Here is a 14835-nt window from a genome sequence, read left to right as displayed (position 1 = left end):
CAGTATCACTGTAGGAAAGAGGATTGTTAGTGTAAAGAGTTCAGAAGGACTCTGTTTGAGAGTGAACTCATAAATGGCAACCTATCTGATGAAGATCACTGTGGAATGTTCATTCATCGTAGACATTGTCCACAAATACTGTACAGTGTGTAGCCTAAGAAATCCTTGTCTTATAGATGACTTAGACCACTGAACTGGTCAACTTAGCCATCATCGAAAAATAACCCCCCTGAGAGATTTGACAGGAGCCGCCACTGACCCATTCACATCTGCCTGTCTACCTGTTATCTGTTTGTTGCCAGCCAGCCGGTGTATCTGCCTGCCTGCCTGCCTGCCCGAGAAAATCAGGTCAGCCAAGTCAGTGAACTCTTTTAAGTCCCTTCTTAAAACATACTTTTATAGAAGAGCCTTTTCTGATTTTAGCTGATTTTATTTTATTTTATATATAATTTGTCTTTACTTTAAACATGCATTTTAGTCTCTTAAGTGTTTGCTTGCTTGTATTTGTTTTTATGTGTTTTAATGTGTTTGCACTTGTAAAGATATTATTATTATTATTATTATTATCATTATCTCCCTGTTCTGTCTGCGTTTGGGTCCAACTCCATTGACTTGGCAAGTCTACCTCTTGAAAGTTACCTTATTAAATTGTTTATTGCCCATAATTAATTTTTTTAAAATGTAAGCTAATATTTAACTAATAGCTTAGTTTCTGATAAAAATCAGTTTTGCTGCCGCTTCTTAATGGGATTAAAAACAGTTCCAAAGTGTGATTGTTTAGGCAAACACCATAATTCTGCTTTTATCAGTCAGGAAGATCACAGCTGGATTAGACTCAATACATTTCACAGTATAAGAGCACACTTTGTATCAGACTCACTAAATTCATCTCCTCATATTGATAATATTTTATGTATAAATGCAGACTGTGTATCTTCACCTACCTTTCTCCAGGTTCCTCCAAGACTGCAGGATGTGAGTTCACTCTGCTTTTAAGAAATTTGTGAGGAAGTTTCATAAAGCTCCATCCATCTTTCACTTTCTTTTTTTACTGATAACAATTTGCCAACTGGGAACACCTTTCACTCCTCCTATGTTTGTTCAGGTTTTCATTGTGCTCCTGCTTTTTCACCACATCAAACAACTTGTATGTGAATTATTTTAAACCTACATGTTTCCTGTAAATGTGGCCACTGTGACTCTATGGGTCGTGCTAACTTTGCAATCGCCACCTCCGTTGTAAAGATTTTAAATTATTAGGACACAAATGACAAATGTTTTGTTTTTATCTAGTTGTTTTCGTCTGTCTGTAGACATTTTGCATCTTGTGGTCATTTTGCATACCTTGTGCCAATGCGTCTCTTTGTGTTTGTCACATACACAAGTATACACAGTACAACGTCTAGTGAAATTTGTTCTCTGCATTTAACCCATCCTAAGCATTAGGAGCAGTGGGCAGCGACTGTGCAGCCCAGCTCCAGCTCTAAAGTGCCTCGGTCAAGGCCACTGACAGGAAGATAAACCGGAGGAAATCTATGCAAACACAGGGAGAACACGCCAACTCCACACAGAAAGGCCCTGCACCAGCCGAGATACCAGGAGATACATTTAAGGGGGATTTTTCGGGAGTTGGAAAAGACCTGGGAGAGGGAACTATTTGGGAATATATCTGGAACAATGCAAAAGAAATGATGACAAATTGTTACGCTCACAGACACAAAACAGAACTCACGAGCACAACTCGTAAAAAAATCAGGGGAAACTTGTTTATTCTATAAAGTTTATTCCAGCAACAAGCAAGGGTAATAAAACTGATGGAGGAAGAAAAAGGTATAAAATTAGAATGGTTGAATGGTTGATACAGTTTCCACTCTGTGAGCTTAACTGCTGACACATAAACGTCTTTTGTCTGTTTCTGCTCAGATTCTCTGCTGCATATTTACCAAAAAGGTAAAACAGGAAACGTCATGAGTGATCAGTGATGCAGTTTCTCTATTTTTTGCATCGCAGCTTCCTTCAAGTGCTGTTTAAACTTTATTTAGTGTCTGTGTCGTCTCGCTTTTTAACAGTTAATCACATCTTACTGAGTGCTAGTCATGAGAAACGAATGTGTGCTTCGATGTGGGAGAACTGAGAACTGAGATAGTGATATAATTTTTCACCTTGAGCTGTCTACATAACCAAGTCTTTGTGTTGGGACACTTTGTATTGGCTGAGCAGATCCCACCCGTTACATGACTGTGTTGTTTTCCTCTCGGTTTTTACTGCAAGGACGTGACATTCCTGAAGGACAGAGACAATCAAAAGCCTTCATTTTACTCTCTTCTGTGAGCACAGCTACAACATGTTGCCGAAAGATACAGTCTTGGTATAAAAACACCATAGATCATGACTTTTTGTTATTACTGCTTACTTTTTACTGTTAAATGTTTAATAGTGTTACTGTTAAAACCACTAGACCTATAGGGACTCTAGTGATTGTTGTCTGTGACATGCTATTACACATTTATTACATCAATAAATTAATTCATATTATATTTTTGTCTCCCAAACTTCCTCCTTGGTCTTTGGAGGTCACCCACCGTGTTGTGCTAAAGAGCTGCAAGTGCTGATTTTCTTTGCACACCTGTCAAATTATTTTTTTATTATTATAGTTTTCTGATACCTTTAACCTGCTGCTTGAAACTGAAAAATATGCCTTTCAAACGTTTTACTTATCTTTCACGGCAGCCTAGGCAGCTCCAGCAGAAGCTTGATGGCAACAAGACAAGTAACAAACATAGGAACTTGAATCATCTGGGAGGAAATGAATGAAACCGGTAAATTAACTGAAAGAGGACAGAGGGAATGAGGTGCAGGTGAGGAGGTGGACCGGCAAAAATAAATCAAAAGGTATTTCAAGATATCAAATACCCAAATTTTTGTTTTTCAAAAACTACTTTTCCAAGGTGCCAGGACATGACTTCATTTACCGTCTATCCATCGGCCTGTTTGATCTGTCCCTTCACCAGAACGCTGACTCAGCTGATTGTTGAGTCATGCGATAAATCTGACATGTGAAACCAGTTACCAGATCAAATATTGATCTCATATCCCTGTTATCAGCCAGATGAAGGTTAGTTATATTAACCAACATTTTAATATTTAACAGTTTGCTCAACTCTGAACTGCTTTATTATTTTCATCCAACAAACCATTCAGCATATGGCTACTGACAAACACCAGAATTTAACAGGACCTTTTAAGAATGGTAGCAATTTATGCAAAAAAAAAAAAAAAAAAAAATTGGACGGGCAGCGATGGAAACCTGCACGTTTCTCACCTTGGCCTTTTTCTTCTGGTCTGGATCAACTTTTCTGTTCTGATCTCAACAGGTCTGGGCAAGTTCCTGAGTAGGCAGCGTTTTTTTAATGATCAACACGTAGACTTCTCACAAAGTATTTTACAGTATTTTTAAACTATAAAATAAATGCGTTCCTACCCTCACCTGTGGTCATGAAGGCTGGGTAAAGACTAGAACTAGATCGCTGGTACAAGCCGCCAAAATGGGGTTTTCTCAGGTGGGTGGCTGGTGGCTCAGTCATCCGTGAGGAACTTGGCGTTGAAACGAGCCAGTTGAGGTGGTTCAGGCATCTGGTAAAGATGCTGCCAAGGTGAGGTGTTCCAGGCACGTCCATGAAGCCTCGAAGACGACCCCGGACTAGGTAGATATATTATATCCATCTCCACACTGGGGAACGTCTCAGGATCCCCTTGTCAGAGCTGGTTAATATGGCTCAGGAAAGGGAGGTTTAAGTGCCCCCGGCTGGAGCTGCTGCTGCCCACAATGTAAGTATAAGTAAAGTAAAAACAATGTAAGTATTTTGACATTTTCATCGACCCTATCAAATACAAAATCCTATTTTTTTTTCCAAATCTGTATTTTAAGTACATGGAACATAAATATGGTCAATCCCTGGGAAGTGTGGGGCAGTTTGGTGAAGGGAAAGTCCGAAGGTGCCTGGTGGATGAATAGAGAATGGTAATGAACAGGACTGTGATGATATCTAAAATAAAATTGCTTTGACACAAGAAGTCCCCCCCGGGGATCAATAAAGTATTTCTGATTGGTGTCTCAAAGCTTTGCAAAATTTGGGCGGACGAACGCAAGACCTCTGGCGTCATTATCTGAGATCACATAAGATCTAACTGCCATAAATGAGAAGATGACAAACAGCCAGTTTATATTTTATTTTTTTTACATCAGGCACGGAGACAGGAATACAGAAATTAGTAAAGGCAAAAAGGCTTAGAGCTAGATGTTAAGGCTTAACCGACGGTACACGGCTTAACAATCCAGCAAGGAACGGATGTCTGGTTTCTCCTTAAGTAGTGGTGGGGGTGGCTGATCAGGACCAGGTGTGTGATTACCAGCAGGTGCGGCTAGTTCCAACCCAGGAAGTCAGGACTCAAAAACTGAGGCGAGGGGGGAAAAATAGACCAAATGAAAACACACCAGAGCATGTCTCACTCACCCAAAGAGAAAAAAACTAATGAAAACACACTCACTCAGTCTCAAACTCAGGTGTCAGATGCAAGAGTCATGACAACAAATGTCATTTTTAAGTGAATTTCTTTCAGTAAACAGAAAGAACAAAACACACAGAAGGTCTTTAACATAGTAACATGAAGATAGCTACATTTTTAATACTAGAACATATATACTTAAAAAGTTACTAAGCTGCACATTCTGGAGCTCTGCCGGTGCGGCTGTGAATTTCCTACGCGGTTCCGACGCCTCATGAAGGTGCTATATGTCACTTCCTGTGTCCCCTATGTGGCGCTACATAGCACTTGCCACTATGAATATAAATCGGTATTGGTGTGTAGATGTCTGCGGGGTGGGAGAGTTAACAAGCACGTAAAGTTTGTTTCAGATGTGAGCATGTACACTGAACAATAATGTACCCAAACAATAAAATAAATCCTTTTATATTTCCCTGCCTTGTTGTTTATGTGTAGATACAGAGGAAGAATGTGAGAACAGCACACATTTCATCGTTACTGTGTGTTAGAGCATGGGAGAACAGTGGATACTTTTAATACAGCCCACACCCCTAATACTGTGTAACTATAACAAGTAGAGAACAGAAGAAAAAGATGTTCTTTCTTTACAACTGTCTGCATAGCTTATTCATATTGTGTAATGAATGAAAATAAATAGGCCTACTAGGCTCCTCTCTACTTTGACATTTAAGATTAGCTGTTTGATCCACCTTCATACACATGTGACATTACTGTACAACTTGAGAAAGGTGAGTTGTTTTCTGCTCCAGCCTGCCTAAAAGAAAAGCGTTTTTGGGATTAAATGGACTTTATTAGCTGCTGAAGTGCAGGAAGAACTCAGAATAGACCCATTTCTCACCTTATTATTCTAAATCATGCAACGAAGAAGAAGAAATGCATAATAAATCCTGGGACAAATCTGTCCACAAATACTGTACAGCATGTAGTCTGATGATCAAGACTTGTGTTATAGCTGACTTGGGCAGTGAAATGTTTAATTTTTTAATTCATGTGGTCATAGTTGTCCACAACTCAAATCAGAATATAAGAAGAAATGTTTTATACCACCTCAAGAAGGCTTCCTATCAGAAAGGTAGGAAGGTATTTCAAATGTACAACTGCAGTACTAAGTAAAGTAATTTCCCTGACATTTTTGTGTTACTTTACTTTTAATAGACGCATGTAAAGGTTTTATACTTCCTGTGAGTATAATCCAATCAATCTTATTTTCATACTGTATATCCGTGTGTAATTTGATAAATTGTGTTGTATGTCGTGCTCGCATCTCAGAGAAGACTCTGACTGCAACATGCGTCTTTGTAAAGAGAGAAACGGACAGAAAAAGTCTCTAACTCTGCCTGTCAGCTCGCTCTGCTCCGTTAAAACTGAATTTACCATACAGAATTGAATACGAGTGCACTCCAGATTTAGCTGCAGCCAGCTGACCGTGTGCTTCTCCCTATACCGCAGTTCTGTGTCCATGCATGCAGCAAACTGAAAGCACTGTCTGTCGGAGCGTCTACGTGAAAAGAGAAGGAAGACATGGCTGGTAGTATTGTCTTCAGAGTTGTTAAACACCTCAGCGCACTGAAGGAAGCCATCTGACTGTGTGAGGGGCAAGATCGTTGATGTCTGCAGGCAGAGTAGGAGCTCTCCTGTCTGACTGGTCCACCAATAGCAGAGAAGATGACCCCTTGAGTTATCAAGCACGTAAAGTTTGGTTCAGATGTGAGCATGTACACTGAAGTTACAACAACTTCCTGTGTCATGGCGAAGACTTGATCTCTGACGCCACGCCACGGACACGCCCACTGACGAAAACTCGCAAATAGCACAACTTTTCATCTTCAATGCCTTTAGAAGGCACAGCACAAATTTGAAGTCGGTCGGACTAAATCCCTAGGAGGAGTTCGTTAAAGTACGAAGTGTGTAAATCATCCAAAAATGGCCGTAAAATTCAAAATGGCCGACTTCCTGTTGACTTTAGGGTATGGGTTCTTGAGGCTTTTTTGTGCGTCTTGACATGAGTGAAAATCTAAGCGTATGCAGTGGATAACAAATTAGAAATGCTGCCCCACTTCTACAGTACTGATTAAAAAATGGCACTTTGTTTTACAGATAATGTGATCTGTGAGCTCTAAACTGTCTCCAGATCAGTTTTTGGGAACGAACAGTGTTTTACAAATGTCGGTGGGATGACTGATGAAAATGCAGTGGGTTACCATAAGAGACTGTGGTCAGACTGATCTGGAGATATTCTGCATTTTTCTATTTGTCGAAAAATACCTTGAAACAAAAAACTCAAAACCAGTGAACGTTTCTCCTAACAGGTCGTGTGTGTGTATCACACCCTGGTGTCTGTTTTTTGCTCAGTTGTTGTCCAGAAACTATTAAAACCCATCAGTGAGCCTCACTGCTGCACTGGGTCACGTGTTCCTTCATCACCATGAACACAAACACTGTAGTTTATTCTGACTCAGCCCCACACACGCCGTCCTGCTGCCCCTAACACTCTACATGTGGATTCATCCGCCGCTGAAAATAGTCCCCAACTATTTCCTCCTGTTTGTTTGATAGAAACTACTGCGAGCAGAATTACTGAGCCTTTTAAAACGGGAAACTATTTATCTTTGAGGTGTTTTTATAGATTTACGTCTTCAGGAAGGAGAGACGGACTAACATGCTTTTGGTTTTGGTCTTTTAATGGCATTTGGTGGCAGTCAAAACAATGCAGACCATTGCAGGCTGTGTACAAATTTTCAGTTAGTGTGAAGCACAGCCATGTCTGTAACAGCTTTAGATTCCCGCAAAAGGGATGGTGATAAATAAAACCCTGGGATTTACCAAGAGAGCAGCAAAATATGGCACCTTCGAAATCCTGTCTGCTTGGAGGAGATGCTGCTGCAACCTGCTACATCCAAACCCCTGAAGACAAGCAGACTCATTTAAAGCCGAACTGATCAATACGTTTATTTTTTAATAATGGATCAACAGAGAATTTTCACCAAACTCTGCAGTTCCTCTGAGCCATAAGGAGAGTTTCTGAGTCTTTAGGTCGTTGTTTTTTGTTGTACAGCACAGTTACTGTTTTGGTTCGCTATTATCACCGTTGTGACCGACCTGCCCGGCAGCAAACTACAGCCAGACACAGTTAGAGACTAGCTGGGGAGCATAGTGGAGCAGTTACTGCTTATTATTAGGGCTTGACCTGAAAATTCGACCGTTGGGTACAGATTCGATTTTCAATTTTGATATTCGATTATTGAGGTTTTTTTCCTCCGCCGACCGCACTGAACGTAACGCTCCAGTTCATATCAAAGGGAAAACAAAATAAAGCCCTCATCTGTGTGGGAGCACTTTAAACTGAGTGATGACAGCAGCAGTGCGGCAGTTATGGCGTTTATTCATTTCATTACAGATCAAAACAGTCAAATTTCCTACATTTTAAAATTAATCAGTAAACTGTAGGCTGGAAACAAACAATACAATTTAATACTTATATTAGGCCGATTGTAATAAGAGAATTTTGTCGCCATAATAAAATTTAAAAGTGAATTTTGCATTATAACGTGTTACCGCTACCACAACTACTGCTCATCCCGGCTAAACTATTCGATTATTCACTTGTAATAATAACATTCGGGCCAGCCCTACTTATAATTACATATTACTCCATACAGTATACTCCATCACGTCCTTGACTTTCTCTTCAGGCTGGTTATTTAACAGTTAGAGTTAGTAAGGGCCTTTGCTCATTGGGCTTCTCTATTTTGGAATAAACTCCCTCTGCAAATCTAGAAAGAAAGCTCTGTTAAGATTTTTAATCTAATTTTACAACCATGTTTTTATCTGTGCTGCGGTGCAGTTGTATTACTACAAAAACTTGTATTAAACTTCTCAGCTGTGTGTGTATATATTCTGTAAGTGAGGACAGTCGTGTGTCTGACAGTAGTTAAATGTAACTCAAGTACTTTAGTACAATTTGGAGATACTTGCATTTTACTTGAGTATTTTGATTATATGCTACTTTATACTTCTACTCCACTACAGCTCGGATGGAAATGTACTTTTCACTGCACTACATTTATTCGACAGCTTTAGTTACGTTAAATAAACTAATAAACGTTGTTTCCTTACAGTTTCCCAGCTCTAACATTAAAGTGTATAATTTGATGTTAATAATTATGAAATGCAGGGCTGTATTTATACACTGTGGTAAAATATCTGAATACTTCCTCCGCCGCTGATTTCTGATGATTCATATTTTTACCTGTGAGAGACTCTGCAGGCGAAGTGCAGTTTAAATAAACTAAAGATGAAGTGAGACAATGAATATTGGACTTAACGCTCATCGGAAGGACACGAACTTATGTCTGCTGATGTGTTAACAGGCAGCTAATTACTAATTACTCACTTAACAATGTGACAATATATTGGGGTAATTGTTTGCTCTGCTGCCCCCAAGTGGCCAAAAATCAATGATTACAGCTTTAAACCTGCATTATTTTTATTCTTCAACTTGGCAGCAGTGAACTGCAGAGTCAGGCGAGTGACGCCTCTCATATTAGACACAGAAATCCCATCTGTTAATACAAAAGAAATTATTACGGCGTATGTTTGCAGCCAATGATGCATTAAACGTCAGGATGAATTTGAAGCTCCGACAAGTGGAAAAAGGTGATATAAGCACATTAAACTTGAAAAACGTTTTATTTACACTCCGCTACATTTACACAACAGTCACTTCTCAGTCGTGTGGCTCTTCATATGAAGTCTCACGTACGTCTTTCGGTGGAAGCCTTTCCCGCAGACCTCACAGCGGTGTGGTTTCTCTCCCGTGTGCGTGCTGCTGTGCTGTTTCAGGGTGGAGTGGTCGCTGAAACACCTGCCGCAGATGTTGCACAGATAGGGTTTCTCCCCCGTGTGGGTCCTGATGTGCCGCATCATGTTGTGGCGGCAGTTGAAGGATTTCCCGCACTCGCTGCAGAGGAACGGCTTCTCCCCCGTGTGGATCCGCATGTGCATCTCCAGGTTCCCCTGACTGTCAAAACACTTTCCGCACACTTCGCACACCTTCCCGTTTTTGTGAGTTTTCAGGTGAAGTTTTAAGTTCTCCTGCGAGTCAAAATGCGTCCCGCAAACGCCGCAGAGGTCCGTGGCGTGGCTTTTGGCGTGATTCACCAGAGAAACCATGGAGTGAAACATTTTCCCGCAAACTTCACATATGGTCCGAGTCTGCTGCTTCTTTGGCGACGATGTCTTTGTCTTTTTCTCGTCGTCATCGCCATTTTCATTCTCGTTTGGGTCGAGGTTCTTCTTGTGCACGTGGACCAACAGGTGGCGTTTCAACGTGGAGTAGTCGTTGAAGCATTTGCCGCAGACGGTGCATGGGTACGGCTTTTCCCCCGTGTGTATCCTGATGTGTCGCATCATGTTGTGGCGACAGTTGAAGGATTTCCCGCACTCGCTGCAGTTAAACGGCTTCTCTCCCGTGTGGATCCTCATGTGCGTCTCCAAAGAGCTGGAGGCCCCGAAACATTTCCCGCAAACGCTGCAGATTTCAGCTTTCACGTGTGTTTTCAGGTGAACCCGGAAGCTCTCCTCGGTCTCGAAACGCTCGCCGCACACGCCGCACACGTCCTTTGGGTGAACCTCCATGTGGTTCACCAAAGAGACGTTGGCGTGAAAGGCTTTCCCGCAGACTTTACAGCAGATTCGCGATTTAGATTTTTTAGTCGGGTGCAGTTTTGGGGCCATGGGTAGACGGGGCCCCTTCACCTTCTTCCACTTGCGGTTGCTGTCGCTGTCGTCGGTCTGAGAGCCCTCGCTGCCCCTCCAGTCCTCGTCGGTGTCGTCGTGTTCGGCTGCAGAACAGCTGGAGGAAGCTCCGTCATCGTCCTCCTCCTTCGTCTGGTCCTGCTCAGCTGAAGTGCTCGGCAGAGGATCTCCTTCTCCTTTAGCGCTCCGATAGCCGGACTGAGGCTGGTCGTTCTCGTTCTTCACGTACGGAGGAGTGAAGATGAACCTGATGGTTGTATCCTCATCCAGCTCCTGAAGCGGCTCTGCCTCCTGGCTGGCGGGGAGGTCATCCCGGCTCTTTTCAGTTTGCAGCGGCTCCTGGTCGTCCTGGTCCAGACCGGAGCTCCACTCCTGATCACCGTGTTCCTGCTGCTGGTCGGAGGGGAGGTCATCGTCCCAGACGGACAGAGCCAGCTGTGGTGGGTCTGCAGGAAAAATAACCAGGAAGAAACTTAATAGATTATGAACCAGAATATTTAGAAATATGGTGCATTTAAGAGCCACGTTGTAAATGATTTATTTTATCTAGATGTATTGATCTCTTCCAGCTAACATTTCCTTTTATTGCTAATTTATCTGCCTATTACTAACCTTTTTAATTAATTAAATGTGACCATCATTATGACTCTCTAAAGCCTAGGGTGACACCTTAAATGTTTTATATATAAATTGATGATTTGATTTATTGATATATTTATTACCTTACAATTGTGACATAGGTTCCTCTCAGATATATTTTGTTTTCTTAAATTTCTATGCTTATTTCTCACACAACTTTTAGAGCACATCACTTTGTGTTTCACTACTCATATTGCTTGTGGACGTAACAAAGAAATAATCCTCCTTAAATTGTTTGTTTTGTCTGACCAACGGTCCGAAACCCAAAGATATTGAGTTTGTATTAACATAAAACAAAGAAAAGCAGCAAACAATTAAGAAACTCGAACAAGAAACATTTTGTATTATTGTTTCAAAAAATTAATATAAAAACACTTGCCTACAAATTTAATTGTTTTAGCTCTACTTCCAACACAAATCAGAAATAATGTTGCCCCTGAAGTAAAACAATAAACTGATTTTCACATGAAGAATTAAAGTGAATATTAAAGTTTGACCATGATGCTTTTTTTTTTTTAAACTGAGGCGTTCAGAGCTTCAGAAAGCTGAATTAAAGTTTTTTCATCTCTGCAGCGGATTAAATAAATGTAAGAGGTTACAGAGAAAACAATCTCCCTGCAATTTCTGTAACATGACAAAATCACCAGAAAAGATTTATGCCACACTTTGACCGAAGTCCAAGCAAATATCTAAATACCAGTCAGACTAAACTCACAATTTTAATGAAAATATGAACATTTATAGTGATGATAAAAGTAAATGGAAATGTCAAACCTCAGAATATGTTACTATATTATGTAAACAAAAGTCTGTTTTCATGTGTCCACAAACTATAAATGTTCATCTTCATTTCACCATTTCAGCTGAGAAATAAATTTTGTGCTCCATAATATTCCGTTATATTTCTATTAAACCTGTGAAGGCCACTAAATGAAGCTACGCCTCTTTGCCAAACAAGCTTTGAAAGTAAAAACGAGTTTTTCCTTCTAACTTATCTGGTTTAGAAAAGTCAACTATCAACGTGGGAATATATAACTGCCACGCGAAATGTCATTATTTTTTTTTATAAAAAGATATATTAACTTTATCATTCGGGATGCAATCAATAATGTCAATCGATCCACAGCGCTGGATATTTTTTGTTTATAAAATCTACTTCTCCACCGATCAGACAGTCGTGTGTCATCAAAATAAGTTGCGTGGTGGCTGCTGATGGTGATCACGCAGTATAAAAGTAAACTTTTATCTAAATGTAGAGCTGCTTGGAGAAACATTCATAAGCCGAACACAAAAGTAAACCATAACAATGATGAATATGTATTAAATCGTGGCCTATTACGTATATACATTTGCAGACACACAAGCTAAATTAGTTTTTGTTAATATGTCAACGGAGTTTGGCGACGTTCTTTCCATTAGGCAAGAATGCTCCTACCCCGGAAGGGCCTGGTGAATACGAGCCACGTTAACCTGGTGATGAACCTGCTCTAGCGTGACTCACATTGAGCCACCAGTTCATTATTGACTTATAACGGAATTTAAAGGTGAACATAATCCAGCTAAACTCACTAAACATGTAACTATCTCCAGTAAAGTGGGCGTTGACGAGGCTCATGATGGTAATAGCGTTTCAGTGCATAGTCGGCGCCAGACATCTGGAGTAGACGCGGTGAAAGAATGAACGCATGCCAATAACTCACAAACCTGAGAGTTTGTGTATCTTTATTTCAGGTTTTAAAACAGTCTGCAGCACCCTGCGCTGCCGGCGGATCTCCCGTTTGGACAGCAGGATCTCCTCCTCGTAGCCCGCGATGGTTTTCCTGACCGCCTCGAAGATCTCCTCCGCGGCCGCAGACAGCCGCTCGTTAACGAGCACTCTGAGCAGCTGGATGCTGGACATGATGCGCGCGGACACCCTGACAGATGTTCACCGTATCTACCCGCTGATTTCGTTGTGAAAACTGCAGCTCGACGTGCAGCGGCTGGCTCTTGTCAAGTTTGCGCTTTCGATCAGCTGCCGCGAAGTGTTTCCGGTTAGGTCGTATTATTTTCAAAATAAAAGAATGCAGGCGTTTAACTCTTGACTTTTCAACTTTTACATAAAACCAGTGCTGGTGGATGAAGTGTTCGGATCCTTTACTCAAGTAATAGCACCTCACTGTGAAAATACAGTGACAAAGTTCTGCATTTTACTTCATTTCTACTTAAGTAAAAGTTTGTAGTAGTATAATCAGGAAAATGAACTTAAAGTATTAAAAAATAAAAGTACTGAAAGCAGAAAGTCTTATGTGACTGCTTTACTAGTATATTGTATCATTAGATTATTATTACTCATGCATTCATGTAAAAGCAGGATTTTACGGTAGTGCCTTGTTAAGGTACAACTATTTTATATCAGACTGCAATGAATGAGTTTTTTCATGATGGATTAATCAGTGCCGATCAGTGTCTGCATTAATCGATTGTAACAATTCTGAACATAGGGAGAAATGTTACCCACAGTTACCCAGAGCTCAACGTGACACCTTGAATTATTAAAAATACATTAAAATAATCAAAAGGATAAAGCAGCAAATCTTCACGTTTGTGAACCATGAAATGTTTTTACATGATAAATGACTTAAAAGATTATCAACATAGTTGCCAATTGAATTTCTGTCAGTCAACTAATGTACCAGCTCAACTTTTATAAACTAGTTTAGTTTATAACAAAACATCATATTTTATAAACTCTTCATATGTTTTGCGTGTAAAAGTCTTATTTTGCAAAGTAACTGAAGCTGCCAGATAAATGTAGTGAAACGTTTCCCTCTGAGACGTGGTGGAGTAAGTAAAGTACCTCTAGTTTGTACACAAGTACAGGACTTGAGTAAATATACTTAGTTGTCGTCCACCACTGCATAAAAAAAATAAAGATTAATATTCAAATAACACATGGAAGATGTGGAGATGCTTTAAATAGATTTTAGATTGGATGGAAATACCATCTTAAATTGTATTAGCTGAGCTCAAATGTATGTAAATATCTTATATATGTATTTTTATTACTTCCTCTTTTTTTATTTTGATTCATTATGCCTGAGCCTTGATGTGGATTTTCTTATTTGCACCTTTTGATTTATTTGTATGTTAATTTATACATCTATTTGTTGAACTTTGAAAATCTACAATGTTTATGAGATTAGTTATAATTAAATTATTTGCACATATTATATTTTCCTCTGTAACTATAGTGTAGTTCGTTTGTTTTGTTCATCGGTGCCACTATTCCTATTGCGTTTCTTTTTTATATTACCTTGTTTTTTTTTTAATCTAATTTATTGTAAAAGTTACAATAAAGCTGAAGGCTGAACTTTGAAACGGTCCTTAGATCTATTCTTTTAACAGGACAAAATTAAGAATACAAAATTTAAATAAAACAAGACCCATCTGATAAGAAATGTGTGTGTTGCTTCTTTTCTTCAATGCAAAGTACAGCACAAATTATTAAGATTAAATAAAATATTACGAATGTATTTAGAATGATAAAGAAATGTTTATCATTTCATATTATAATACATAGTTATATATTTGTTTTTGGCTTCATTTATACCAATTGTACTTGCTGGTTTGAAGTACTGGCTGTACTAGTTACCTGTTAGGGGCTGGAGACATCATGTGAAGTCAAAAGTCAAATAAATCAGTTTTATGATAATTTAACAGTCTTTAGTACGTATAAATATAATTTTTTTGTGATTGGCCTCCTTTTTGGGATTTTTAATTTTCCTATTCACAATTTCCACATTTAATTCATGCGTGTTTAAATTTCAAAGATGGACGAATGTATTGATAAATCATTTGCTTTGTTGTGTGCAATTACGGTCTGTGAACATC

The 14835-nt window shown here is 39.6% G+C and overlaps 1 protein-coding gene and 1 long non-coding RNA gene across 2 annotated transcripts; both read right to left on the bottom strand.

Annotated features, from left to right (window-relative positions):
• Positions 1 to 4215: 4215 nt before the first annotated feature.
• LOC119895162 lies at positions 4216 to 4688 on the bottom strand. The gene is made up of 2 exons (XR_005443039.1): positions 4549 to 4688; positions 4216 to 4455 (listed from the first exon to the last, which is right to left on the bottom strand). It is a non-coding gene; the product is annotated as an uncharacterized LOC119895162 (long non-coding RNA).
• A 4548-nt stretch (positions 4689 to 9236) lies between these two features.
• Positions 9237 to 12996, bottom strand: LOC119895133 (gastrula zinc finger protein XlCGF57.1-like). The gene is made up of 2 exons (XM_038708020.1): positions 12667 to 12996; positions 9237 to 10769 (listed from the first exon to the last, which is right to left on the bottom strand). The coding sequence occupies exons 1-2, from the start codon at positions 12860 to 12862 to the stop codon at positions 9286 to 9288; spliced, it is 1680 nt and encodes a 559-aa protein (XP_038563948.1). The 5' UTR covers positions 12863 to 12996; the 3' UTR covers positions 9237 to 9285.
• Between the last annotated feature and the right edge of the window lie 1839 nt (positions 12997 to 14835).

The sequence above is a fragment of the Micropterus salmoides genome, unplaced genomic scaffold (assembly GCF_014851395.1).
Source record: "Micropterus salmoides isolate LMB-PRFRI ecotype aquatic unplaced genomic scaffold, ASM1485139v1 Ms_hic_scaffold_10, whole genome shotgun sequence".
NCBI classification, from domain to species: Eukaryota; Metazoa; Chordata; class Actinopteri; order Centrarchiformes; family Centrarchidae; genus Micropterus; species Micropterus salmoides.
The sequence above is the reverse complement of the archived record's forward strand: the minus strand, read 5'-3'. Positions and strand labels throughout refer to the sequence as shown.

What these genes read in the sequence shown, in the direction of transcription:
- LOC119895133 (XM_038708020.1), bottom strand. Translation starts at nt 12,862, where the DNA reads ATGTCCAGCATCCAGCTGCTCAGAGTGCTCGTTAACGAGCGGCTGTCT. An exon ending in AAAGATACACAAACTCTCAG is followed by an intron (nt 10,770 to 12,666) that starts GTTTGTGAGTTA and finishes TTTTTCCTGCAG; the next exon opens with ACCCACCACAGCTGGCTCTG.